Source organism: Lepidochelys kempii, chromosome 1 (genome assembly GCF_965140285.1).
Source record: "Lepidochelys kempii isolate rLepKem1 chromosome 1, rLepKem1.hap1, whole genome shotgun sequence".
Taxonomy (NCBI): domain Eukaryota; kingdom Metazoa; phylum Chordata; order Testudines; family Cheloniidae; genus Lepidochelys; species Lepidochelys kempii.
Window position 1 is genome coordinate 193677155 of NC_136380.1, and position 25536 is coordinate 193702690.

At 41.5% G+C, this 25536-nt stretch overlaps 1 protein-coding gene across 1 annotated transcript in view; it reads left to right on the forward strand.

Moving 5' to 3' along the window:
* MORC1 (MORC family CW-type zinc finger 1) overlaps window positions 1-25536 on the forward strand; it is a 96949-nt gene that overhangs the window by 11353 nt on the left and 60060 nt on the right. Inside the window, exons 5-12 of the mRNA XM_073306177.1 lie at window positions 3247-3337; window positions 4427-4535; window positions 7565-7724; window positions 8665-8770; window positions 11684-11809; window positions 22607-22686; window positions 24011-24084; window positions 25307-25380. Coding sequence (XP_073162278.1) covers window positions 3247-3337; window positions 4427-4535; window positions 7565-7724; window positions 8665-8770; window positions 11684-11809; window positions 22607-22686; window positions 24011-24084; window positions 25307-25380 — 820 coding nt within the window. The remainder of the gene's footprint in view (window positions 1-3246; window positions 3338-4426; window positions 4536-7564; window positions 7725-8664; window positions 8771-11683; window positions 11810-22606; window positions 22687-24010; window positions 24085-25306; window positions 25381-25536) is intronic.

Genomic DNA, 25536 nt, shown 5'->3' on the forward strand with positions numbered 1-25536 from the left:
GTTAATTGTAAAGATGCTTAACTGGTTGTTCAAGGGAATATTCTGCAAATAAATAAATTACTAAGTATATAGAGACATTATTTAAAATTTTATACGTGTGTGTGTGTGTATACATATATATATATACACAAACTTAGTTTACAAGTTTACTTACTTTTTTTAGTATTTTTGCTAGCAGAGTAAATTAGTCCTGGAGTTGTTGTTTTTTTTTAAGCTGTGCATAAAATGACTGTAAGTTTTCTTGGAGAAGAAAATAAAATATATTTTAAAAGTATCCATATATTTAAGTAAAATATATGGATTATTACAGAAATATAATTGCCCTGCTTTTAAAGCATAGCACCAACCACATATCAGAAAATGGTCAGAGATCCAGGCACAGTATTACCAGTTAATTCACTGATTGCAAACAAACAACCAAAGTGAAGCATTCATTTGTTGTTAGGATCTCTCCCATAAAAGTATGGAGTTTAACACTGATGTCCTAGCCAAATTTAAAACCATGTTATAATTACTTGTTGCCTCCCTGAACTTCCTCTCCAGCTTGCATTGGACGTAGTATTTTTCCCATTGTGCCCTAAACTGTTAAGTGTTGCTATTTTTTGTCAGACTGCTGTATTTACATGTTCGATGATGCATTCCTTGCTTATTACAGGAGTTCCTACATCTTTTTTTTTTTTTAATAAAAATAATAAAACAACCCTCTGGGATTGTTCAGAATAAAGGGTACAATGAAAATGTAACATCAGAATCATTCCCACATATCACCATATTTCCAGCCAACAAGTAGTGTACTTTGCTGTTCCCTAGGATGGTCACTTAATGAAGCCAGTTTCAAGGGGTTCACGAGCCCCCGCCCGGTTCCTCCTCCACTCCGGCTGGGCTGAAGCCCAGTGCACAGCCTGGTTGGGCCCTGCAGTTTTTTATAGCAAGTTGGTCTCAGAAGGGAAAAGGTTGAGAATCCCTGACTTAAGGCACACTTCAGTGTACATCACAGGCAGCAATCAAAATAAAAATAGGACTTGTTGCTCTGAACTTGTAAATAACGTTGTTCCCTTGGTGCAGTCAGTTGTCAAGTGCGAATATCACAGCTGGAAGAACAGAAATAATAAAGGAAGCAGCAGAGATGAGTGTGTACATGATTTATTTTACCTAATTATAAATCTTTATCTGAGTGGTGCCATTTTGCTTATAAGAAGAGGATCAGTAGATGTTCACCTCAGTATACAATGGATTTTTTTGTGTGTGGTCCCAAATAGACAATTTCCCTAGAACTCTAACAAAGGATCTTTATGATAGGCCTTACCTGGGTTTAAGGAGCGCTGGGTGTAATTCTGTATGTTTTGCCATCATATTTTTGCAAAAGTCATGGGGGCATTGTAATGCGATAGTACTATGCAACACTGTGCTGCTACCAGCTCAAGACTTTTCAGATAAAATAACACGGTACCATTGTAAAATAACATTATTCCAACATTGCTATTGGTGGAGTCCTTAGTAGTTTAAAACCTGGTTTCTAGTGTGTTGTTCCTGCTTCTTTTAAGAGTGAATTTATTTTCCTTTAAGTATCCAAACAGCCTTCTATTGACCAAGCTATTTTAGATCATTGATATTATGGCAGTTTCATGCTGCTCCCAAGTAGATAATGGAAAGTCTTGATCTTGCAGCTTAGGTTGATACATGCTGTAAAGAAAGTGTTCCCAGAATGACTATGTCCGATGTTCTTGGAAGTCATCCTTGTTAGTTAATTCTTTGAAAGGCATTTGGCATGCCAACTTTCACTGCAAATGGAGAGAGCTATTCAATATCTACTGCAGCTATCAACTGGTGGATTTCCTTCTTATGCAGAAAAAAACTATGCAGAAAGCATCTGCAAATGGGGAGGTAATATTTTGTGGCACAGGAATGTGGATCACAACCTAGCTACTCTTTCAGTAACTTGGCCAGAGATCTTATCATTTTGGGCAAGTCACATAACTTCTGGTGGTTCAGTTTCCTTATTAAAATGAGCACAGTGCTTACCTCACATGCTGAGGATCAACTCATGCTTGGTTTTTAAAATGCTTAGCTCATCCAATCAAATGAGCTACAAATACAAAATAATATTTAAGATTGTGATGGGGCAGGGCCAGATGGCTATAGAAAAGTAGTGGGAGACAGATATATTAGCTCCAGGCTAAACAAATCCCCGGTACCAGGATAAGTGAAATGGCAGCTGCTCCACATCAATTAAGACACCTGGTGCCAATTAAGAACTTTCCAGAAGGCAGGGAGAATGCTAGGTTGATTGGGACACCTGAAGCCAATCAGGGGCTGGCTGAAACTAGTTAAAAGCCTCCCAGTTAGTCAGGTGGGTGTGCCTGTCAGGAGCTGTGGAAGGAAGTTGTGCTGCTGGAGAGGTTGAGTAGTACACACCATATCAGGCACAAAGAAGGAGGCCCTGAGGTAAGAGTGAAGTGGAGCTTGAGGAAGTGAGGGCTGCTGTGGGGGAAGTAGCCCAGGGAATTGCACATGTCATGTTTCTAAAAGGTTAGCTACCATAGCTGATACTATTAGGGTCCCTGGGCTGGAGCCTGGAGTAGAGGGTGGACCTGGGTTCCCCTCCACCACCACCACTTTTACCCCCTGATTAATCACTGAGACTGGGAGACAACAGAGACTGTGCAAGGAAGGATAACTTCTCCTCACCTCCCTCCCTGGCTTATGATGGAAATGGCTCAGTAGACTGTGATCCTTGTCTCTAGAGAGAGAAGGGTTACGTGGAGGGTCACGGTGAGTCTCTGAGGCTAGCGAAATCTGCCAGGAAACATGGGACCCATGGAGGCAATGACAGAGCTTTGTCACAATATTTATTATTTAATTGTGGCATGTACAATTCCAAGACCTACTGTCATTCTTGAGTTAAGAAGGGAAGGAGTATTAAGATTTGCTATACATGATCAGACCATTGGTCCACTGAATCTGGTATGCTACTTTTTTGTCAGCAGTGATATCCAATTACAGCATTTGTTTGGCTACCTCTGTACTGAGTCAGACAAGCATGGAAACAACTTGTGTCTGATTTATATCTTGCTCCACAGCTAATAACCCACATCATAAGGTCTCAACAAATCTTGTGCTTTAGCACAAAACAAGTGAATTCTCATTTTAAAATCTATGCAGGTTTTTTAAGTTTTCAAGTTCTGATGTTTTCTAATGAGTGTCCTATTTGCATATTTTAACAATAACAATAAAATTCTATTGTAGAGGAAGCTACTGATCTGATTTATTTTGGAAGGTCTTCTAAGCGGACATCTCTCTCAAGAATGATTGGACACTATGGCAATGGACTTAAATCGTAAGGGTATTTTCTAAATCCTAGTGTCTTGATTGTCTCTGCCTCAGTATTTTTTTTTAAGTATGATCCTTAACTCAAAAACTAAATGGAACAATGGACTATAATCCTAAACAAATCAACGTTCTATTTGGTCATCTAACACATCTCAATATTTAATTCAGTATTGTTCCTAGTAGTGCATACTGAAGCTCCTGATTGTTCTAGTTGTCCAGTTATTTCTAATGTATATTTCAAATGTGAATATATTCACCATATTTCCCTCTGCTTTCTCTTTTTCTATGAAGGGAGGGAGAGTTTTAGGAGGAATTCCAGCCATTTTTAGGCCAGATTCTTGCTAGTGCAAGGAGGCAAAAGTGGTACCTCCTGGTGCTAGCCTGGTCTTGCGTGTCCTAGGGAGGAATCCGTCTTCTGACGGAGGGCAGATGATAGACTGCCACCTCTTCGTTCCATTGGGCAAAGGCAGCAGTAGTTGTTGCTGAAGGATCCCCACCAAAATAAACTACCTGGGGGATATTCTGGATAAGCACTTCCACCTGCTACTCTGGCACTGAAGCCCAGTTTTGGTGTAGCTGGCTGACAGAAAGACGTTAGCAGAAAGCAGCTGGTGGAGACCTGCCACCACATCTAGGATTGCTTAAACCTTGGTATGAATTTTTCTCTCTCGGTACAGCTGCTTTGATGGAACATTAAGCAGTGCTGTGGATCCTTTAAAATATGTTGTTCGCTGGTCCATGGCTCTTCATAGCTGTGTGACTCTATGTATGTGTTTTGCAACCAACAGCCTAAAACCACAGTTTTCTGTTAGTTTTGTGCACACTTTCAACATGACATGTGGTTACCTCATTTTGGCTGAGGAGGGTTTGATGAGGAAAGGAGTCCCTTAAGGTTTAGGCTCTCCCTCTTCCCAAGAGCTGCTTTTTCCTTTGTTCCAAACTCCCTTTGCCAGGAGTAGAAATTTAATTTGAACATGCTAGAACAGGGCCATCAGGCCAATTAATGAAATGTTCTGTCTGTATTACTTAAAGTAAATTAACATCCTGACAACAAGCTATCTGAGAGTAATTGACATCTTCTGTATCTTTACTATAGTGGATCTATGCGAATAGGGAAAGACTTCATACTATTCACAAAGAAAGAAGATACAATGACATGTGTTATCTTCTCTCAAACATTCTGTGAGGCAGAAGGCCTTAATGAGGTGTGTATGTGTGTGTATATATATATTTTATTTTTTTTTTTGCTTTGTTTGTAAATAGTTTCAAATAGACCCTAGGCAAGACTTTGAAGTGCTTAGATCCCATTGAAATTCAATGGAATTGAGCCTCCTAAAGTGGGTGGTACTTTCTAAAGCATCTTCTGCAGTTGCTGCAAATGTTATATATTGTGCTGTAAAGCATTGCTTATTAAAAATAAATTTAACTTCTCATTTTTCATAAGAAATATTGTTTATGAAATACAGAGATGGCTGTTAATGTAGGGAAAAAGTTGTCCAAGTCTGCTTCGTTTTGGGTTTTTGTTTTAGTGTGGGTTTTTTTTTGTTTTTTGTTTTGTTTTTTTTTATAGAAAAGGTGAAGCAGAGCTTTATGCTCTGCTGACATCTGAAGGATAAGTATAGATCAAAACTGGTACAGTACTTCAATCTGTTGGTTTCACCTTAATCACAGTCAACAAATTATATTCTTTGGACCCTTCTGTGAGATCTTGTGTCAGATGGTGACCTGGTAGGGCCTAGGAGAATCTTCTCTCTTTAGCAACTCCTTTCTGTCTCTCAAAATGGACTAGGTGGGATTTGGAAGGATCCATGTGTAGCCTTCCTTCCTGGAGTGTGAGTGACCAACTGCTTGTACAGCAAAGCGACTTTAAAGGAAAAACTACTAATTAGAGTGACTAAGAAGGAGGTATGATGTTGCAGCCCAATCGTTCAGTCTTGGTTGGTTTGTGGGGCAAGGAACAAGGTGAAGCTCAGGAACATGAAGAGCCAGGGGTAGGACTGAAATGAGAATAAGAAAAAGGAGGGATCAGTCAAAGAAAAGAACGAGAAATGGAAAATGCAGCAAGAACTATCTACATGGTATCATAGTAGGACATCTGCTTGTAAAACAGCACCTGGAGACCATAAAGGCTACAGCTATGCTACAAGCTATGGGTGTGATTTCCCTGATAGCTTGTGCGTGTGTGCACGCATGCTAGCTTTGTGAGTATTCATGGCAGTGAAGCCATAATAGCATGGGTAGTGGCAGCCGGGGCATGGCTGAGTACAAACCTGCCCGAAACAGGGGAGTATGTACTCATCACGGCCTAGCTCTGGTGCTGCCACCCGTGCTGCCGCAGCTACACTGCTATTTATACTCACGCTAACTCTCCTCAACCTAGCACGAGTGTGTGTACGCGAACAGGGGAATCAGACCCCTGGCTTGTAGTGTAGACAAAGCCTAATGCCATGTATACACTTGGGGCACTTACTGGTGGTGTATACTATACCAGCAAAACACCACTCATGGGGACAAAGCTGTGTTTTCTACTGGTATAGTGAAACCATCACCATCTCATGAGAGAAACAGCCGTTGTTGGTAAAAGCGCAGCTTTGCCAGTATAAGTGCATCTATACTATGGGCTTCTTTTGGCATAATCATGACTCTCAGGAAGCACATCTCTTTGCACCCTCAATAACAAAGCTATGCTGGCAGAGGAGTGTAGTGTACACATGGCCCAAGAACTCATCTGAATGACCAAATACAGAACTGGGCACTTTCACTTGAACACTGTTTTAGAATTGAATAGAGATGGATGTGACACCAGAAAAAAGTGAGACACAGATGACAGAATTTATTGGTAAGGCAGTCATCCTAATAGTTTCTGCTCTGTTTTAAAAATGTAACCCATCTTCTCTTGACTTTCGTCATGACTGACAAATTACCCTTCTTGCCCTTAAGTTGGACTTCACCACAGAGCTTATGAGAATGGGGAAATAATAAATGGGCCACTCTTTTCCTGTCCTCACCCCCCCCCCCAAAAAAAAAACAAAATGGAAAAAACAGGTTTATACTTTATTAGAACTCTGCTCTCTTGCGCCCCAGGGAATTTTTGTGTCCCTAGCTAGCTGAGAATGGTTCCCTTTGTGTTTAAAATGAAACGTTCAACTGAAAATGTTTGAAGTTCAAAAATCTGCAAAAGGAGATTTTTAATATCCCCATGGGTCTGGCACAACTATCATGTAAACCCTCAACGGTCCCACTCTATATTGACACACACTCTGTACTGTATAGGAAGATGAAGAGCTACTGTAAATATGACCGTGGATAGCAGTGACAGGGATCCCTAGTGAGGTGGCTCTATATGTGTAATTTTGCCTTATTAGTATTTGTAATAGCAACTAGCTGCTAAGGTGATGAACACTAAACAAAACTTGAGGTAAAAGATATGTGAATGTTTGAGATTGTGGTGTATGCTAATCTTTGTACTTCAAGTATGGTATAGTTTCTAAATGGGCTATTCTTGACTAGAGGGAAATAATTGGATTTTCCACTGACTGTTTATTTAGTCAACTTTTTTTTTGGCCTTATAAGGCAACTTCATTGTTGCATGTGTTCTAGATCTATCTTTAGATATTTGGTAATGGAGCCTGAGTACGGTAATGGGGTACTGAGTCTGAGTACTCCACAGTCATTAACGTTCTTGTCCATTCCACACCCTGCAAGGTAGGGTACTATAATAGCTGCATCTGATGCACAGAGACTTGGTTTACTGCCCAAGGTCACACATGAAGTCTGTGGAAGAGAAGAGAATTGAACCCAGTTTTCCAGAATCTATGCTGTCCTTCATCTCCAGGTTCTATGACTGATTTCTATAAATTGTTTGCCTAGGCATTGATGTTTGCCTCTAAAATAATCCCTATTGCCAGGGCCTGCAAATATTTACTCTGCAGAAATTGTTGGCATATGATACATTGTGGGATTGTAAATCCCAGGTCTGGGAAATGAAGAATCAAGCCTAAATTTTCATCAGATTTCCTCTGTGGTTTTGTTTTTTTGTAGCAAAGATTGATTTAAATTAGTAGCTTTCTGTAGCTTAGCTGTGTAAACCTGTTTATCTTAAAAATAACTTTAGGATTATAATTTCTCCACAAAATAATTAAAAATAAAAGGACAGCAACAAATAAAAATTTCACCTTGGTCTTTGAATATTTAATATGTGATTTTTTGTTTGTTTGTTTTGTTTTTTTAACAGATGATAGTCCCAATAACTTCATGGTCAAGAAGTACTAGAAAACCTGTCATGGGTGATCTTGAGAAATTCACTATACAGACGTCTATCATCTTTAAATACTCCCCTTTTAAGAGTGAAACTGAATTGCTGCAGCAGTTTGATGCGATCTATGGAAGAAGTGGTGAGCTTTACCAAACAATGCAATTTTAATGTAACCAATTATTTAAAATACAGTGGTACTGAAGTATCATTAGAGAAGCAATGTGTTTTTAACTCTTATGGAGAAGGTCAATTACTGAAATTCTTATTTGGTCAGACCTTTTTAATAAGAAGAAAATAAAAGGATTGGAGTATTTACCTTACACCCTGGCTGCTATTATAAAGAGAATAAAATGTCTGTTCTACGTGAATATCAAAATTGAAATGTTTATATGGGGGGAAAAAAAATCTAGTAAGAATTCTGAAATTCTCCATGCACTTTGGTCCAGACTACTTAGATTTCCTCTCCGCTAGTTCTTCTTATTTTACTGGCCTCTTCTCTGTCTTTTCACACAGTGTAATGCTTAAAGCAAGAGCCTTGTCCTCTGTATCACCTTCCATCTGGAAGAGCCTCTCTCTCCATTTCCTTTCATAGTTCCTAAGAACGTCTGTTTTCTCCTTCAGTCTTATCTCTGAATTCTCCCTCTCTCTTATATCACTCTGGCTGTATGACTCTTCAGGCCTTGTCTAGATGGAGAGTTAGTGTGTAGCTGGGGTGAAAGTCTATGGTGCACTGAAGGGTCATGTGGAGCCTGCCAGTATGCCTTAAAATTTCCTAGTGCGCTTTGACCTTCTGCAGTTTGAAACTTTTATATCCCAGCTTGCTGTGCGCTAACTGTATCTAGACAAGCCCTCAGTGTCCATAAACTCAGTTTGTATCAGGCACTATACAATAAGTTGTACATACATATTTCCATATTTGTTTTGAACAGGCCACAAAAATTGCAGCCCTAGTTTGGATACGGTATATATTATTTAGACAGGCTGGACTGACAAGATTAAAAAGTACAGAGGCACCTGAAAAGGATCTTTTAAAATATTCAAATAGTTGCCTTTAAAAATGTATATTTTTCTGTCCCCAGGCACTTTCATTGTTGTTTACAACTTAAAGCTTATGCTCAGTGGAGAGCCAGAGCTAGATATTAGAACTGACAGTGTGGATATTCTGATTGCTGGTCTTCTTGATAAGTGAGTGGCATAATTACATTACTGGAGCAAAGGTTTGGATGAATATCTGTAATCAATAGTACATGGTTACATACACCAGTAAAAGTATTTTATTGGGGAACTGTCAATTGATTAAGAACTGAAAAACAGCATGGATATGTTGTCATTCAGAAATGAGAGCAGGGTGTCAAGGAAAAGTAATGCAGAAATGCCTTTCTTTGACTGGCGGATGCAGGGGTTGGGGGGAGGTAACATAGGATCAAAAGGCAAATATGGCATAGTTGCCCAGTTGTGCAAATAAGCTTTTTCACTCTCTAATAAAACTGAGTAAACAATGCAGATGTGAATGTTTATATGTTGTACAATTTCTCTGCTCCCTGTGCTGTCTGTAACAAATGAACTGTATGTTCTGCTACCTCAGATGTCCCATTGTGATCAGTATTGAGGGATTGCCAGCCAATATTAGGGGCAAGTAAGAAAATGGGTGCAATTCTTTAAATGAGAGCTATAATGTACCCATTGGACTTAGATGACACTTGATTTAGTACATCATCTTTCCAAAGCATCCTGGGTAGTGGGCCCTCAGATAGGTGGCCACAGTTTATTTCTGAAGGGGACTCACTAACACAACAGGACTCTGTTACTCCTCACATCCCTTGTCATTTTAAGAAAGGGATGATAAAACTTTCTGGTTCCTCTCTTTCTTCCCTTCCCCATGCTCCCCCACCCCCTTCACTTTCCACCTGGCCTATGGCAATCCCTCCAAAGAGATTCTTAGAAAATACCAGTGTAAAAACTTCATAGGAATGGGATTCTGTTGTAAAGAAGCCTAAGCAAGTTAAAAGCCCACCTCTCATTGAATTTTCATTGGGTCCTGTGTGCCTAATTCCCTCTTGCTTCTTTGAAAATCCAAGGCTATAAGACTTGGGTTTCTGAATAACAGCTGTCCACAGATCTCAAAGCGAAGATTATGCAAACCACTGTAATAATTTCTAATACACTAGAGACAAAATTGATAATTCAGATAACTGTAACTTAGATATTTGATCTTAAAATGCAGCTAGTTAAATTCTGTCTACTTATGACACAATTTTCATCTTCTCTGAGGCTGCTTGCTGCAGCACATTTTAAATTAATTTAAAATTATTAATGCAATAATTCCAAGACTTGAGGTTTATTTTTTAATTTAGAGATCTAAGAAGAGTTCACAGAACTAAATCTTGACTATAAGGTAGTTATTCACAATTGAAATTAGACCTTTTCTGTACTTGTGTCTCAAGTACAATGGAAATTGTTCTGGGAGACATCCTATGTATTGTATACATGGGGAAGTAGTAGTAAAGATAATTGAGTGCACATTTTAATTAAAATGACCAATTTAATGTAATATGTATTTTTTAGAAGGGACAGTAAAGAGAAGGGACAATAGCAAGAAAATTAGATAAGAGAGGGAGAAATAGTAGGCTGAGGAAGAGAGAAAGGGGATCTGGAGGGAAAGGAAATATGTGGAAAACTAAACGGGTTAGGAACAGAGGTTGTGAAAAGAGAGTCTCAAGGAAAATGTTTGAGTTGGGGCCATTATCTGAGCACTTTCATAATGCTACTGTGGATAACCCTGAGTTCTGTACCAGTAACAAAATAGATGAATGATGGCTGCCTAAGCATGTTTGCTCAAGCACCCTATGCTGTGTGAAGGAAGCAGACAGAACTTGGTTGCAAGCAGTAGAGAGCATAGGGTGACCAGATGTCCTGATTTTGTAGGGACAGTCCCGATTTTTGGGTCTTTTTCTCACATAGGCACCTATTACCCCCCACCTCCTGTCCCGATTTTTGACACTTGCTATCTGGTCAACCTAAGAGAGCACAAAGTGCAGGGCTGATGAACCAACAGGATCTATGGCCTAGAGTAGAACTTTCTGTAAGTGGGGAAGGATAACCAAAAATATCAGTGGTACTTGTCACTGTTGAGAGGTGGAGGCTGTCTGGTCTGTGCAGGGCATGCTTATGGTCTTATCTTCTTTTGGCTGAAATATGGCATTGCCTCAATCACATTAGTACTTTAAACAAATAATATGTTTTGCTCTACTAGAGAAATCACCAGAACAAGTCATCCTTCCCTAGTCCCTGGGTTGCTTCACTAATGATGTCTTCCCCACCCCACACCCACTTGGGCCTTGCAACTTCCCCTCCTCTTTGGTAAGACAGGGAGCTTGTCTTCTGACTGGCCTCTTCCCAGAGCCTCCTGGATATAGAGCTCAAAGATATTGGCTGGAAAGTCTCTTGTTCATTCTATAGTTTAGGGTGGCTGGGGGCCTAGAGAGCCCACTAGGGTGAGAGTGCTCCAGAGTCTTCAGCCAGGAAAGGAAGGAGAGCTAAAGAGGCAATCAGGGTTGGAACGACAGGGCTATCCAGCAAGGCTCTCTGCTATCCAGCCCAGCTCATCAGATTGAACTCCAGTCTCTCACTTTCATATCTCTTCCTCATCTGTAAAGCACCATAGATGTTTGTGGCATAATACTGTGGGAAAACTAGATTCCCAGGGTTGAGTAAGTTAACTTCTTGCATGGTAATGTCTGCAGCCTGAAGCTGTGCGGCATTAAATCCCACTGTTAGTGAGATTTTCATACTATAGGTCAACAGCATCCCATTATAAAACTAATTTCTAGCCAAATCAAGAACTGTACTGTAGTTTTTAGTGCCATCAGCTGAAGCCCGGTGCACAAATTGCAGTTCATTTGCAAGGTTCTTACAAACTTACTCTGGAGAAAACCTTCCAAAATCTTTTAATACCTACAGAGAGCACTGCAGAAATCCAGCGCATTTTAGTTTAATGAGTCTGGGGGTGGGCATGTTGTCTTAGGTTATTACGCATCTAATTTTTCCGTGTAGTAGAGTTCACGCTTTGTGGTCTTGCTTACATATTGGATGTTTCAGCCTTCCAGAGCGATGGTCACTCAGAGCCTATACAGCTGTATTGTATTTTGACCCGCATATGAGGATATTCATTCAAGCTGAGAAAGTAGAAACTAAGTGCCTGCCTTACTGCTTTTACAGACCCAGGTGAGTAAGCTTTCATTGCTGTTACACTCTTAAATATTTTAATTTTCAAACCAGTGCACTTGAAAGCCTAAGTAGCCTTTTTGTCATGGTGGGAAATTGATTTTGATGGCAATGTGACTTATAATTTAAGCAAAGTTCAAATTGCATTGGCAGGCAGGTCTGCTAAAGTGTAACCATCTGTGACAAATGCTTGGCAGTTACCATGACCCAGGGCAAAGAACCTGCTACATAAGATAATCAACTAAAGAGGGATTTTTGTTTTCACTTGGATGCATCTAAGGTGCTTCTGTTCTTGTACGAAAGATGCAGTATAAGAGTATAGGTCACTTATGTGGTTTATTTTTAATGACCCCCTAATCCTGTTAGTTTATCGTTTGTATGGGGTTGCTCCTAAAGTAAATCTTACTGAGCCCAGGTAGTGCACTGATCATATTCCCATTGTAGTTAGGGACCCAACTCCTCCTGGAAGGGGAAAAATGGCTTTCATTGTGGGTATAGCTGTGTGGTTGGTTAGCTGGTGTGTAGTGTGCAACAGAGATACTAATATAAAAAACTAGCAGAAGCATAACAGTGTAGTTGGGGGCTTAGATATTGGAGTCCTGTTTAAAACAAGCTTGTATTTTAATATCTAACATGAGATTTTTTTTTTGTACCAGGTGCATAGGGTTTCCAAGCACTTTAAAGATTAGGATACACAAATCTTGGGGTTCTCTAGTATCCCGCGGTGTGATTTCTAAAGTGCCCTAATGTGTTGCACATTAATTGGTCCCTGGGGACTCTGTTGGTGATCTCTAAAGTAGTACTGTTTGAAACAGTACTGTATTAAAGGCTCATGAGGGAGCCTTTGGTGTGTACCCGCAGGGTCTATGTGGACCAATTAATGTGCAACATGTTAGTGTGCTTTAGAAATCCTACCCCCTAGAGTGTATTCCTCTACCGAAGCACTTCGACTTCATCCTGCAACTACCATGGTGGGCTGAGACGAGGAAAACCTATAGCTGAAAGCACAGCCCGATAGTTTCACCGAATTTAAACTAAGAGGCAAATGTTGTGAACAGGAAGACAGATTAGAGGCATATTTTAGAACTTGGAACTAAAATATGTAGGTTAATACTTGGTGCCCAATAGAATTTTTACAAAAGAGCTCAGTGTTGATCTAACTTTGTTCCTATTGAAGTATGAAATTTTCTTAAAAGAGAACAGAGTTTGGCCAACATGGAGTGATTTTTTTTTTTTTAAATCCCACTCTACATATTGTTGTCAACTACCCTAGGATAATCAATTTATTTACTAATAAATTGATCACTTCAGTGGGAGTCGTCATGTATTCTATTTTGCATCACACACCTGGATTTTATGAAAGTTGCATCTGTTTTCAAACTTGCATATCACTTTTGGAACATATTGTATATCATGCTATGTAAATACATACATGTAACTTACATATAGCAATCCAAACTCGAGAGCACCACGTATCTCCTGGATAAGTTAAATGGACTTCTGACCACTGATCAAAAGGAAAATGCCAAATCAGTGACACTAGCTTCTACAATTTATACTTCTCAAATTACAGATCATAAACTCTTGGCCTTTCTCCATTGACTATAGCTGACTTAAAGATTCCTTAATGCCCTAGCTCTTCCTCAGTCGAAGATCACTCTAGCTTTACCCATCTCTGTTTTATCACCATGTTGGGCCTGCCATAGGGCTTTTCTGGAGCAGCTGACCTTTCTTAACCTTGTTGAGGGACTTGGATTTATGGCAATTGTTCTCGGTTCCAAAGCCACTAGCTCTTATCCAAATACTGAGAACAGCTCCTTCTAATTGTGAACTTTATTTTTTGCTTAATAGCTTAACAATAGAGGAGAGATGGAGCCTGCACTGCAGAGAGTGCAAGTCTAGGGTAGAAACAGTTCAGTCACACAATACAATCAAATGAATTACATCTCCAAATAGCTGGGAATGTGTTTGTAAAAAAAAAAAAAATTAAACTGGGTTAGATACTGTATATGTTGGTGGATCACACAGTTTCATGGAAAAGCAGCAAATGGAAGGATTTGAATGAGGCACAATTGAAAGGGGAGAGTGCAATGGGCATCTTGTAAAAGTATTTGGTAAGTTAGAGAAGGATACCAAAGGGGTGCGAAGATGAGTCGCTTGGGATGAATGTAGACCAAAGTATTAATAGGGAATAGTAAGAAACAAGCTGGCATATAACGCAGTGGAATCATTCACTTTCTATCCTAAACAGTTATGTAGTGTTGCTGTGTGGTCTTTCATAATTGCCACATTACGTCTGAGAGGTGGCTGCCTGTTAAGTGGCGTGTCAAATAATCCTTTTGTGTAGTTTATCAGGTTAAATTGGAAAATACTCTGGGTTAAAAGTGAATATAGCATTGTAAAGTCACTAATCCATGGGCCTGGATGTAACTTGTAGCAGCAGATACCCCAGTGTAGATAAGCAAACTATTGTCCTATAACTTGCCCCCTCTCCCCCCTCACCCCCCAACATTAGTGCTCAAGGGGGAGAGACTGCTTGTCAGAATCCTGCTGGCATATCTCAGTGTATGCCACTTTCTGGCTGAAGCTTAGCATAACTTCAGTGTTCATGTTCTTGCAGTAGTGTAATAGCCCTCATTTCAAGCTAAGTGTTAAAATCAATTTTGCAGCACCAAAAATATCATTCCTTCTGAAAATAACTGCTGTGAATATCCCAATAATTGTAGAAGTGTGCTCTCTAGGTGAAATATTCACTCTTTCAATCACTTTTAGTGTCTGTTCTATTTTAATGTCCTATGTATTTTGCTCATTCAATTTGCGTGACCCTCTTTGTCTGATCACTTTTGAATATTGAGCCTGTTATCCTGGTTCTCAGTTATTTTTAATGGAGTGTTTTGAGACTTTGTTCTATATTAAGTACAAAGTGTCAGTTTCCTTTAACATATTGTATCTGGTTTTGCTCACTTTTCCAGTGAAATGAGAATCCTATCATATTTTAACAATTTGTTCCAAACTGAGAACTTGATGCTAGAATGTAATGAGTTCTTCGGGATTCCTTATTATAAAGCCATCTTTCAACAAGGAGCCCCTCCCCAAAACTACAAAATTAGTCTCTGCCACCAGCTTCCCCTCTCCCTTCCCAAAATCATTTTTGCTTCCTCAGTTTATGACTGGTTTTAAGTAGAAGTCAAGGAAAGCTGCTTGGGTAATTCCAGAAAATGCTGGCTCTGTAGTCCATATATTGGTCCTATATCCTTTCTCAATAGTGGAGATGGAGAGGGAGCAAGCATATCACTCACATTGGCCAGCTTGGAGTGGTACAAATGGAGCCTTAGTACAGTCTGGAAGCTATGGAGGCCTTGCCTTAGTCCTCTGCTGCTAATTCCTTGTTGCTTTATACTGAGTGCTCAACTTAGAGAGAACAAAAATAAAGTGCTACAGAAGTGCTATGGGTGGGAGAGACCAGAATGTAAGTGGTCCAGAAGTTTGGGCTCACCCCTCTCCTGAGGTAGACATCACTTCTTTTCAGGCTGCCTCATTGCCAGTCGGCTTTCCCCAAATGTGGACACCCAATGTGTGACTTTCCATTCTGATGAGGTTCCTTGGAAGGAGCTGTTGCTCCACTGTAGCTCAGAACTATGTTCTGACACCTTCTTGTGCTCTCCAGCATGACTCATTTCTTTCTACGGCATTTCATCTATCAACCAACAATCTGGGAGGACAGGCTTTTGGTAAGGCCAGCTCTGTGACCTCACAAACTTGTGTGGGGAATAGCTGTGGCCACTTTTCATCTTTGTGTTTTCTGTATAAGGGTTTTTGTTTTCTGCCAATGAGAAGTGACTTCTGTAATTTTCTCGCTTTTGGGTGCGTTGTATGGGATCACACCCTATATAGTTCATTTTCCCCTCATGCATTTCTGCCTGGTAACTTCTGCTTCCTGCCAGTCATTATTAAAACCCACCCACACTTCCTGTGTTTTAAATTCCCTGATTCTTAGGGCTTTCATGGAGAGAATTGCTGGTGTTCTACAGTACAGTAATGAATCCTGTAGCTGGTGGGACACATGCATTTTTATGTCACGGGCTGACAGTTTACACATCTGATCCCTTGCTTTCATTTGATCCACAGAACTCTTGAAGGAAAGCCAGGTCAGACAAGGGCACAGGTTCGTCTGACAGTTAATCATTGGCTCATATTTTGTCTCCTTGACTTCCATGAGCTTATGAAAACTTCCACTTCAGTAACCATATTCCCTCCACACCCCCAGCCATGTAACCTCTTGGTTTGCTGATACTCCTGGCTATGCATTTATTTTTTCTGTACAAGATTGTTTCCATTTACCTCTCAGATATTCCTACAGTTTTCAGTGAACTTCATATTAACTAACCTTTCTTCTTCAGCCTGTGTCATGAAATCACAGATGACAGTAAGGGGGTGCAAATTGTCAGTTTGCATCAAGACCTTTGAAACTGCTCCATCAAAACCACAACAGCTAAAATATCATGCTGAATTGAACACTGTGCATTCAAAACTTGGCTTTCAGAGCAACTAACAGTCTCTGTTAGAGGTCATACTGCCAGAAACATATCTGTATTCATTTATAACTTTGCCATGTGGGCACCCACAGGTTACTACATTAATATGGTAAGTTCACCACCCCTATTAATACTGGTTGGTACATTTGATAGTAGTTCAGGATGTTCCTGTGTAGGAGAGTGAGAACTGACAAAACCAATTATGTAACAATATTTTCTGTTGCTCATTCCTCAGTCCATTCAGATTTTCTGCTAATTTTTTTCATTAGGAAATAAGTTATGGGGACTAGTTATGTCCCTTGTGATTTTTTGCTTCCTCCTTGTGTCAGTAGATGGAGCTATACCATCTAATTTTCCCTTGTACAAGAGCTAAGAGGAAGAAGTATAACAGACATAAAGAAGAGCTCTGTGTAGCTCAAAAGCTTGTCTCTCTCACCAACAGAAGTTGGTCCAATAAAAGATATTACCTCGCCCACCTTGGCTCTTTAAATACAATACTTAATAATTTTCTCCCTTGGAACTGGAGGTTTAAGATGTTAGTAAGCTAAAATATAGGATGGACCATAAAGTTAATATTAATGTTAATGCATATATTTATACTGCAAGCTACTGGAAGCTGACTGTGCCTCTATTAGTTTTAAATGTCTTCAGTATGTAATATATCATTATGGTTTCTCATTATCATACCTGTGAAAGGATAGTTAACAGACTTTCTGGCTGGGCTGGCCATGGACCTCTTCAAACAATAGTAAAAGGGCTACGTGTATTATTTTGAGGACGCTTCACCACAGATTGTGTACAAATGATGAGAAACATTGAACAATATATTATGTTAAGCTTACTAGTGCAACATTAAGTACCAAGTAACTTACAACATAATTTGCTTTTTTCCAGTCTGGAAACTTCTCATTGTTTTTTCCAAGGCATTTCCGTAGAAATCTCAAGTCCTTTGGTCAGTCTATTAATTGGAAAAAACAATTGGTTTCTTTCTGTTTCTAACTTCGAAAACCTAGATACTGTGTTATTAGATGACTTCTCTCCCGAACACACTAGACTAGGTACCCTCTTGGTGTATCTCTCTCTGATACCACACTAAATACAAGATAAATGTTTGCAAGACTGTTTTATATTATTATTCTTAAATAGTACTTTTCATCCACAGATCTCAGATCCGTTCCAAATCACATGAATACTTAACTTCAAACTTGATATTAGGAAGAAGTGTTCAAATGAAACAACATTCAGTTTACTAATTTTCATTGTGTAGCTAGATTTTCATTTAAATGCTTACAGTTTAGATCAGGTTCTTCAAGGTAATTAGGAATTCATGAAATCCACCCTCCAGTTATTTTTTGTACTTCAATATAACAAATCCATTGGCAGTTACTGGTTTCCATATTCATAGGTAGCTTTACTTTGTTTTTTAAATAGCATAAATTGACAGACTAGAGAGTGCTGTTACATAAATATACTCTTCTGGTTATTTTCACAGAATCATTAGTTAAAGACAACCACGGGCTTGTCTACACTATGGGCACTCCAGTGGCATGGCTACAGTGGAGTGGCACCATAATGTAGACATTTTCTACAGTAACACAAAGGATTTTTCCATTGCTGTAATTTGTCCACCTCCCCGAACAACGATAGTTAGGTTGACAGAAGCATTCTTCCATTGACCTAGCTGTGCCTACACTGAGGGAGAGCGGTAGGTCAGCATAGCTACAACGTGGATTGTCACACCTCAAACCCCCCTAGCTATTCAACCTAAATTTTAAGTGTACACCAGACCTTAGTAATGAGACTAATTCTCTTTTCAGATGTTGGCAGCGTTGTTTGAGTGTATCCCAGCATGTTAAATCGTTTTTAATGTCTAAGAACCCTTTTCCATTTCAGTTTTATCTAGAAAAAAATGCTTCCTGTATTAGCAATTAGTAGTCTATCCAAATTTCAAACTAATGCTTGAGATCACAATACTGTATTGCTGCATTTTTTAAAAAAAATACAAAACAACTCTAGTTCCATCTCTTATATGCAAAGTTGTCACAATGACATCTCTTTTCACCTTAGTTCCCTCCATTGAGCAGTTTGGCTGCAATAAAAAGGACTGCAAGGCACTAAAATATTAATCTGCATCGTAAACATTTACAAACTTGTTTGTACACTTTTGGTTAAAGGCCATTCTTTAATTGAAATTAGAGTCATTAGAGTGATTTTCCTGAGGATAGTAAAAACACACATGTAAATAGGTGACAGTATAAAAAGTAATTGACTTTAAATATGCTGTTATAAAAGTTGTCCCCTGACTCTTTAAAATCTGATACTTTATATATACACAGTTGCATGTGGAATACTTTTCACTTGAAGTACAAATTCCTTTTATGGATGATGATAAGCAGATAATGTCAAATCCTGCTGGTTGGTTAGTACAGTTAACTTGAGTGATGCTATGTGCATGAGTAAGGTGAGCAGTTAATTGCTCCAGTGGCTTGAAATAGTTGTGTTGGTATGTGTTAAACTATGACATTTTGGAATTCACCCAGGCCAGTACGGGGTTGGGTCACCATCTGTTTTGTAACCCTAGGTATCTTGTGGTTACGCAGTGTTGGTCCAGAGCTCTCACACCAACAGGCTGGTAGCAGCCCACAAGCCTCGCCCTACTGCTGGGACCGGTGCCTTTCCCTGGACTCCCATAGAGAAAGTGTTAAGTTTGCTGCCTCTGAGAGACCATGAAACACTCCAGCCTGTCAGTTTTCTAGAAGCACACACTTTACTGACCTTATACAGCTCTGATTGTTTTTAGTGAAAGCAAAATGAGTTTATTAACAAAAGAACATGGATTAAGTGATACCAAGTAAAAGGGATAAAGGTAGCAAATAAAAGTGAAAGCACACATCTTAAAAACTAAACAATCTAGAAAGATACAGTCTCTGTTCCAGATGATTCCTCTCATCCACAGTCTCCATTCCAGATTTTGCTGGCCAGGAGCCATCACAGAGATCAAATTGCTTGCTTCCTTAGTCTCTTTCTGTTCCTTTTATCCGTGTAGCAGACCGCAGACTCACTGGTGTGTTGCCTCGGGAATTAGCTCAATTCCAGCTCTCGGAGCACTCTCTGCCGGCCTCCATCTCTCCTGCCTCAGGCCCCGTGTCCCTCCTGGACCCCAGTTCCATTTACCTGGGGTTCTGCCCTGCAGCAGTACCCCCACACTCTGTGTCTCCCCTCCCAGGAGACCCCCCTCACCCTATGCCTACCTTGCCTCAGTGGCTACTGCCAGTCATCATCTAGCCCCCTCTCATGGGGCAAACTGCAGTCTGTAATGGCCACTCATCATTGGCAAGGGGGATGGACCTGCAGCCTTTCCCAGCAGCCCCAGTACCTCCCCTGGCCTTTATAAGGCCTCAGTCTGGGGAGTTGTCAGGCTGGAGCTCCCCAGCTCCTCTTGCCCTTCCCTAGCACTGCTCTGCCCAAGGTACCCTGTGCTCCCAGGCAGCTAGGTCCTTCTCTCTCCAAAGCGAGAGAGAGACTGTTTGCCTTCTGGCCCGGCAGCTCTTTTATAGGGCCCAGCCTGGCCCTGATTGGCTGCCTCCCAGCCTTTTCTTATTGTCTCTCAGCCCCAGTCCTCTCCAAGGGCTGGCTTTTAACCCTTTCAGGGCCAGAGCAGGGTGACTGCCCCGCTGCAATCCCCAAAGGGATTTTCTTTGTCTTATAAGTTGGGAAGGACTCCTCTGGATTCAGTCTCCACTGTTTCACTGGGATGCAGGAGCCACATTAATTCTCTGTGTCTAGAGTTCAGGATCAGGACAACCCCTGCTGATGCAGCTTTAAATCTTTGTTTACTGCTAATATGTAAATTGAAGTAAACCCACATTCCTTTGTCTAGAACAAACCTTTAAAGGTTTATCACCTTTACAGAGGCTTAGCTGTCTGGTCTTAAATATGTTCTAGTAACATCATACAGTGGCAATTCATAACTTTACATATAATGTTATCATTGTAAAATGCATGTGTGTGTTATTAATAACTAGTGTGTTATTAGTTTTCATATAATACCTTACACATTACCTTTTGGATAAATACCATGTCAACAGAGTGTTGGGTGTGGTGAGTTATTTGGATCTGATGAGAGACAATGTATCCAAAGCCACTGTGCTTTAAGGGCTCTTAGGGTCAGAGGTGGCAGGTTTGTAGACATTTTGGTGGTGCCCAGAACCCGCCCCCCAAACTCCCTCCCAGAGCCTTAGGCAGGTGGGGGGTGGAGTTTGGGGGGTGGGAGGAGGTCTGGGGTGCCGGCCCTGAGCTGGGGCAGGGGATTGGGGGGCAGGAAGGGGGCAGGGTGCAGGCTCTGGGAGGGAGTTTGGGTGCAGAAGGGCTGAGAGGTTGGGCTCTGGGATGGAGTTGGGGTGCAGGAGGGGGCTCCGTGCTGGGGCAGCAGGTGGGAGAGCAGGTGCAGGCTCTGGGATGGAGTTTGAGTGCAGGCTGTGGGCTGGGGCAAGGGGTGGGGGGTGCAGGCTCTGGGAGGGAGTTTGTGGGCAGGAGAGAGTGTGTGGGAAGGGGTGGGGGGCAGGCTCTGGGACAGAGTTTGGGGGTGGGAAGGGGTGCGGAGGGAGGGGGTGCAGGGGTGGGGCCTGGGGATGAGGGGTGTGGGGTGGGGCTAGGACTGGGGATGAGAGGTTAATGATGCAGGAGGGGGCTCAGGGCTGGGGCAGAGGGTTAGGCTGCGGGGGATGAGGGCTCTGGCTGGGGCTGGGAATGAGGGGTTTGGGGTGTGGGAGGGGCTCAGGGCTAGGGCAGAGGGTTGCGGTGCGGGGGTGTGAGGGCTCTGACTGGGGGTGCGGGCTCTGGGGTGGGATGGGGCAGGGCTGGGGGTGAGTTTGGGGTGCAATCAGGCTTCCCCAGGGCTGGGGCCAGAGAGGAGGACTCCCCTCAGCCCTCTCCCTCCCAGCAGCAGTGAGCTCTTGGGGAGGGCCTCTCCCCGCCCCCGTCCCCCAGCAGCACGCTCACCCCGCATCACAGTCACTGCATGTGCTCCTAGGGCCCCTCTCAGGCCCGGGAAGCCCCGTCACCTCCCCTGTGGTGGGTGCCGGGGGTGGGCTGCCATCACGTGTGTGCTTCCTCCCCTGCTGCTACTCCTCACTGTAGCCTCACTGGGGGTGAGGGATGGGGCTGCCCCTTGCCTAGCATGGGGCAGGAGAGGTGACTGCAGGTGAGGGGGCCCTGTGCTGGTGGAGGGTCCCACCGGAAAAGGGAAGGGTCTGAGGCAGAAGGGCAGGGTCAGGGTTAGCCTGCCCTGCCACTCGGGGATGGGGGGCACTAGGACCATGCAGCAGCAGTTGATGCCCAGAGCCAGCAGAGTGGAAGCACCCAGCGTGGAGCTGCAGGGGAGAGGCAGGGATGCTGGGGGGAGCCTGGGGAAGGTGCGCAGGGGCAGCAAATGGGGGCCGGGAGACCCTCTGGGGAGGTGTGGGGGGCAGCTGGTGGGGTCGGGGGAGAGACTGGACCCCAAACATTGGTGGAGCCGGGCCCCAGGGCCCTGAATATTGCTGGAGCCCGGGCACCATGCGGCCCATATAACTTGCCGCCCCTGCTTAGGGTATGTCTACGTTGCAATTAAAACCCTCAGCTGGCTCGTGCCAGCTGACTCAGGCTCAAGGAGCTGGAACTGCAGGGCTGTTTACTTGTGGTGCAGACTTCCAGGCTCAGTCTGCAGCCTGACCTGTGAGAAACTTCCACCTCACAGGATCCCAGACCCCAGGCTCAGGCCTGAGCCCAGAAATCTACACTGCAATTAAACAGCCCCGCAGCCCAAGCCCTGCGAGCCCAAGTCAGCTGGCACAGGCCAGCCCCAGGTGTCTAACTGCAGTGTAGACACATCCCCTACAGTCACATAAAGACATCATAGGTATTCTGGATACAAACATTGTGATGCATGTATTCTGGATGCAAACATTTCCCTTTAGTGCCATGAATTTCAAAAGTACATCAATCTTTGTTTCAAAAATAATATTACGGAGGTGAGATGAAGTTAAAGGTTCTAAATTGCTTCTGGGAGGTAGTCTATCTACAACTTCTTTAGCACTTATTAGCATATACAAAGTGGCAGTTTTGTGGCAGACCTTGTTGGCATTGGCCTCTGAGAAGGTAAATTAATCCGAAGGTAATGTGCGTTATAACATGTACTGCATAACATTTGTTTGCTCCTGTGACTGCTCTGGTGTGTGTTGAAAATGCAGGTCATAATGATTTTACCATTCTGTCGTAACAGAATGTACCCGTACATCACATCATCGTTTAAAGGCACTGCAATGGAAGAAATAAAGAAGGCAGAAGTGGATGTGAAGATTGGTTTGTAATATCCTGAACTAACCATTTTTAGTACTATAACTTTGCTTTTTATTTCAAAATTGTGGCTTAATTATGCTAGTAGTAAAACTCTTGTGAATAGAAATCAATAACACTTTTGTAGCACTTCATATTTTTATATGCTCACAAATATTAGCTAAACTCCCACAAGTGCTCTGTTGTGGTTTAAAATATAAAATACAGAAAAAAGCATAGTCACAAATTTCTTTGCAAGGTAGGATGGGGAGTTTTAATGAAAGAAAGCAAGGAATCTAAAGAAAAGTAGTGATCCTCCTCCTAAATCCAAGGTCATACTGACATGGTGGGGGGACTCTATCTTGGGAAGCAGTGACTTTGAAAATGATTTTGGGAGTCATGAGGGATAATCAGCTGAATATGAGCTCCCAGTGCAACACTATGGCCAGAAGTGTTAATGAAGGCCTTGAACTCATAAAGAGGGGAATCTCAAGGGGGAGTACAGAGGTTATTTTACCTCTGTGTTTGGCACTGGTGTCACTGCTGTTGGAATACTGTGTCCAGTTCTGATGCCCACAATTCAAGAAGGATGTTGATAAATTGGAGAGGGTTCAGAGTGCAGCCATGAGAATGATTAAAGGATTAAATAATCTACGTTATAGTGATAAACTCAAGGAGCTCAATCTATTTTAGCGTAACAAAGAGAAGGTTAAAAAGTGAATGGATTACAGTCTATAAGTACCTAAAAGGGGAGCAAATATTTAATAATGGGCTCTTCTGTCTAGCAGGGAAAGATATAACACAAGCTGACAGCTGGAAATTGAAACTAGACAAATTCAGACTGGAAATAAGGCATACATTTTGATCAGTGAGTGTAATTAACCATCGGAACTGTTTACCAAAGGTCATGGTGAATTCTCCATCGCTGAGAATTTTTAAATCAAGACTGGATGATTTTTCTAGAAGATATGCTTTAGAAATTATTTTGGTGAGGTTCTCTGGTCTGTGTTCTTCAGGAGGTCAGTCTAGATGATCAGACTGGTCCCTTCTGGCCTTGGAATCTATGAATTGTCTGTAAATCTAATTTAGTGACTAAGTATGTTAGTACCTCAGGAGGTGCTCACGTGGTGCAGTCTCCGTCATTCACTAAGTGCCCTTTATTCCCAGAGATTTCAGTAAGGCAGAGGATGCTCAGCACCTCACAAATTCATAATCTGAGATTTAAAACATTTAACAGTACCAAGTTGTCATGGTGTTTACCCAGTAAACGTTTTCTTTTCCTGTAGAGCCAGTATTTTATGTCTCTAAGCTATACTTTAAGTAATTGCTTTGTTTTGCTTATGTTTTCTAGCTGAACAAGCTGTAGAAGAAGCTAAGTGCCAGTTAAAGCATTTAGAAGGATCTCTTCTGCATGAAGTCAGTAAGGTACTATAGCAATGATAGTATTTCTTATGCATATTCAGAAATATTGCTTGTTATCGCTCTGCAGTAGCCCATGTTTACTGGCCACAGGTGTCAGTGTGGAAAATGAACAGTAGTAGCTTTTTTGGAAAGGTACCTAATTTCTTCGGAATGTAATTTTTCAAAAAGATAGGCTAGAAACAACTGTAATGAAAGGCTTTTGAAATTTAGCTTACAAGTAATATTAAACACCAGGGAGGATACCCAGAACTACTTTTCTGTCAATTACGTATGTCCTATTATTGAGGAGTTTTACAATGATAAAGTGCCTAGTTGCACTGGTCTTGGATTCAGTTACATTTCCAAGTAAATATTTTAAGAAACTTCCGCCTATTGGTTGCTTTTAAATGTGATAATTATAATGTTTATGTATGGAGATATTGTATTCATAGAACTAATTCTATGTAATAATATTGCTCCCCCTCCACCCCCCCCTTCATTGGTCCTCCAGCCTTCTGTCCCCATGCATGCATGTAGACTTGAATTTTTCATGATTTGCCAGTGAAATGCTGAAGACAAGGCTTGGTGTCAGCAGAAGGGCATATGTCACTTGCAAAACGTGAAATTGTGGGAGATGGAAGGAGGAGCAAGTGTGGTGATTAATTCTCAAAATCTATTTTAAGGGTCCATCACCTATAGCGTAACTTCATCTTTCCATTCCAAAATATTGTAATGATTGTTTCTTTCTCTTATAGAGTGTCATTGAAATTGGTGTTTGTTCTTTTTTGACTGGCCAGAATCACCGATAGTTTTTCTCTTGTGTGTTACCCTGCCATTGTAGATAATTGACTGCTCTAACTTACACTCCATGCCACTGGTGTTTGGGTGCAAAGTCAAACAGACCAGAAACATTGAAGTTTCATTCTGTGGCCTCAGATGTATATAAATGGAGGAATAGAGTTAATTAAAACCTACTGCCTTCTGCTCCACTCCTTGGGGTATTGTGCTGTGAGCAGCAGAGTGAATATTTAACACTGATTCTAATATATCCTGATTTAATCTCCAGTACACTAACTGTGTCTGGAAGCATCAGGGTTGTTAGCAGACTGTAGTGACAAGCTTTGAAGTAGGGTGGGCTCTAGAACATTCACTTTCTCAGAATGGGAAGCAGCTTGAAAAAAAACCATAGGGTATTAATCGATGCTAAAATAACTTGTTTTACTGCTCTTTCCCCTAAATGGAAAAGTCTGCTCAGCTTGCATTACAGGATGCTCTAGAAAACGCAAAAAGAAAGCGTGAGAAGCTGCGGGAGAAACAAAGGCAAGATGTGAGACTATTTAATCAGTGTTTCAGAAAAAGTGGTTGTGTACTGTATGTTGTAAATGGTGATTTGATCCAGAGTCTGATACTTAAATAGTGCTTTCTCAAGTTGCAACTGTTCATCATTTCAAGGTGCTTTTCAATTATTTTGGATGC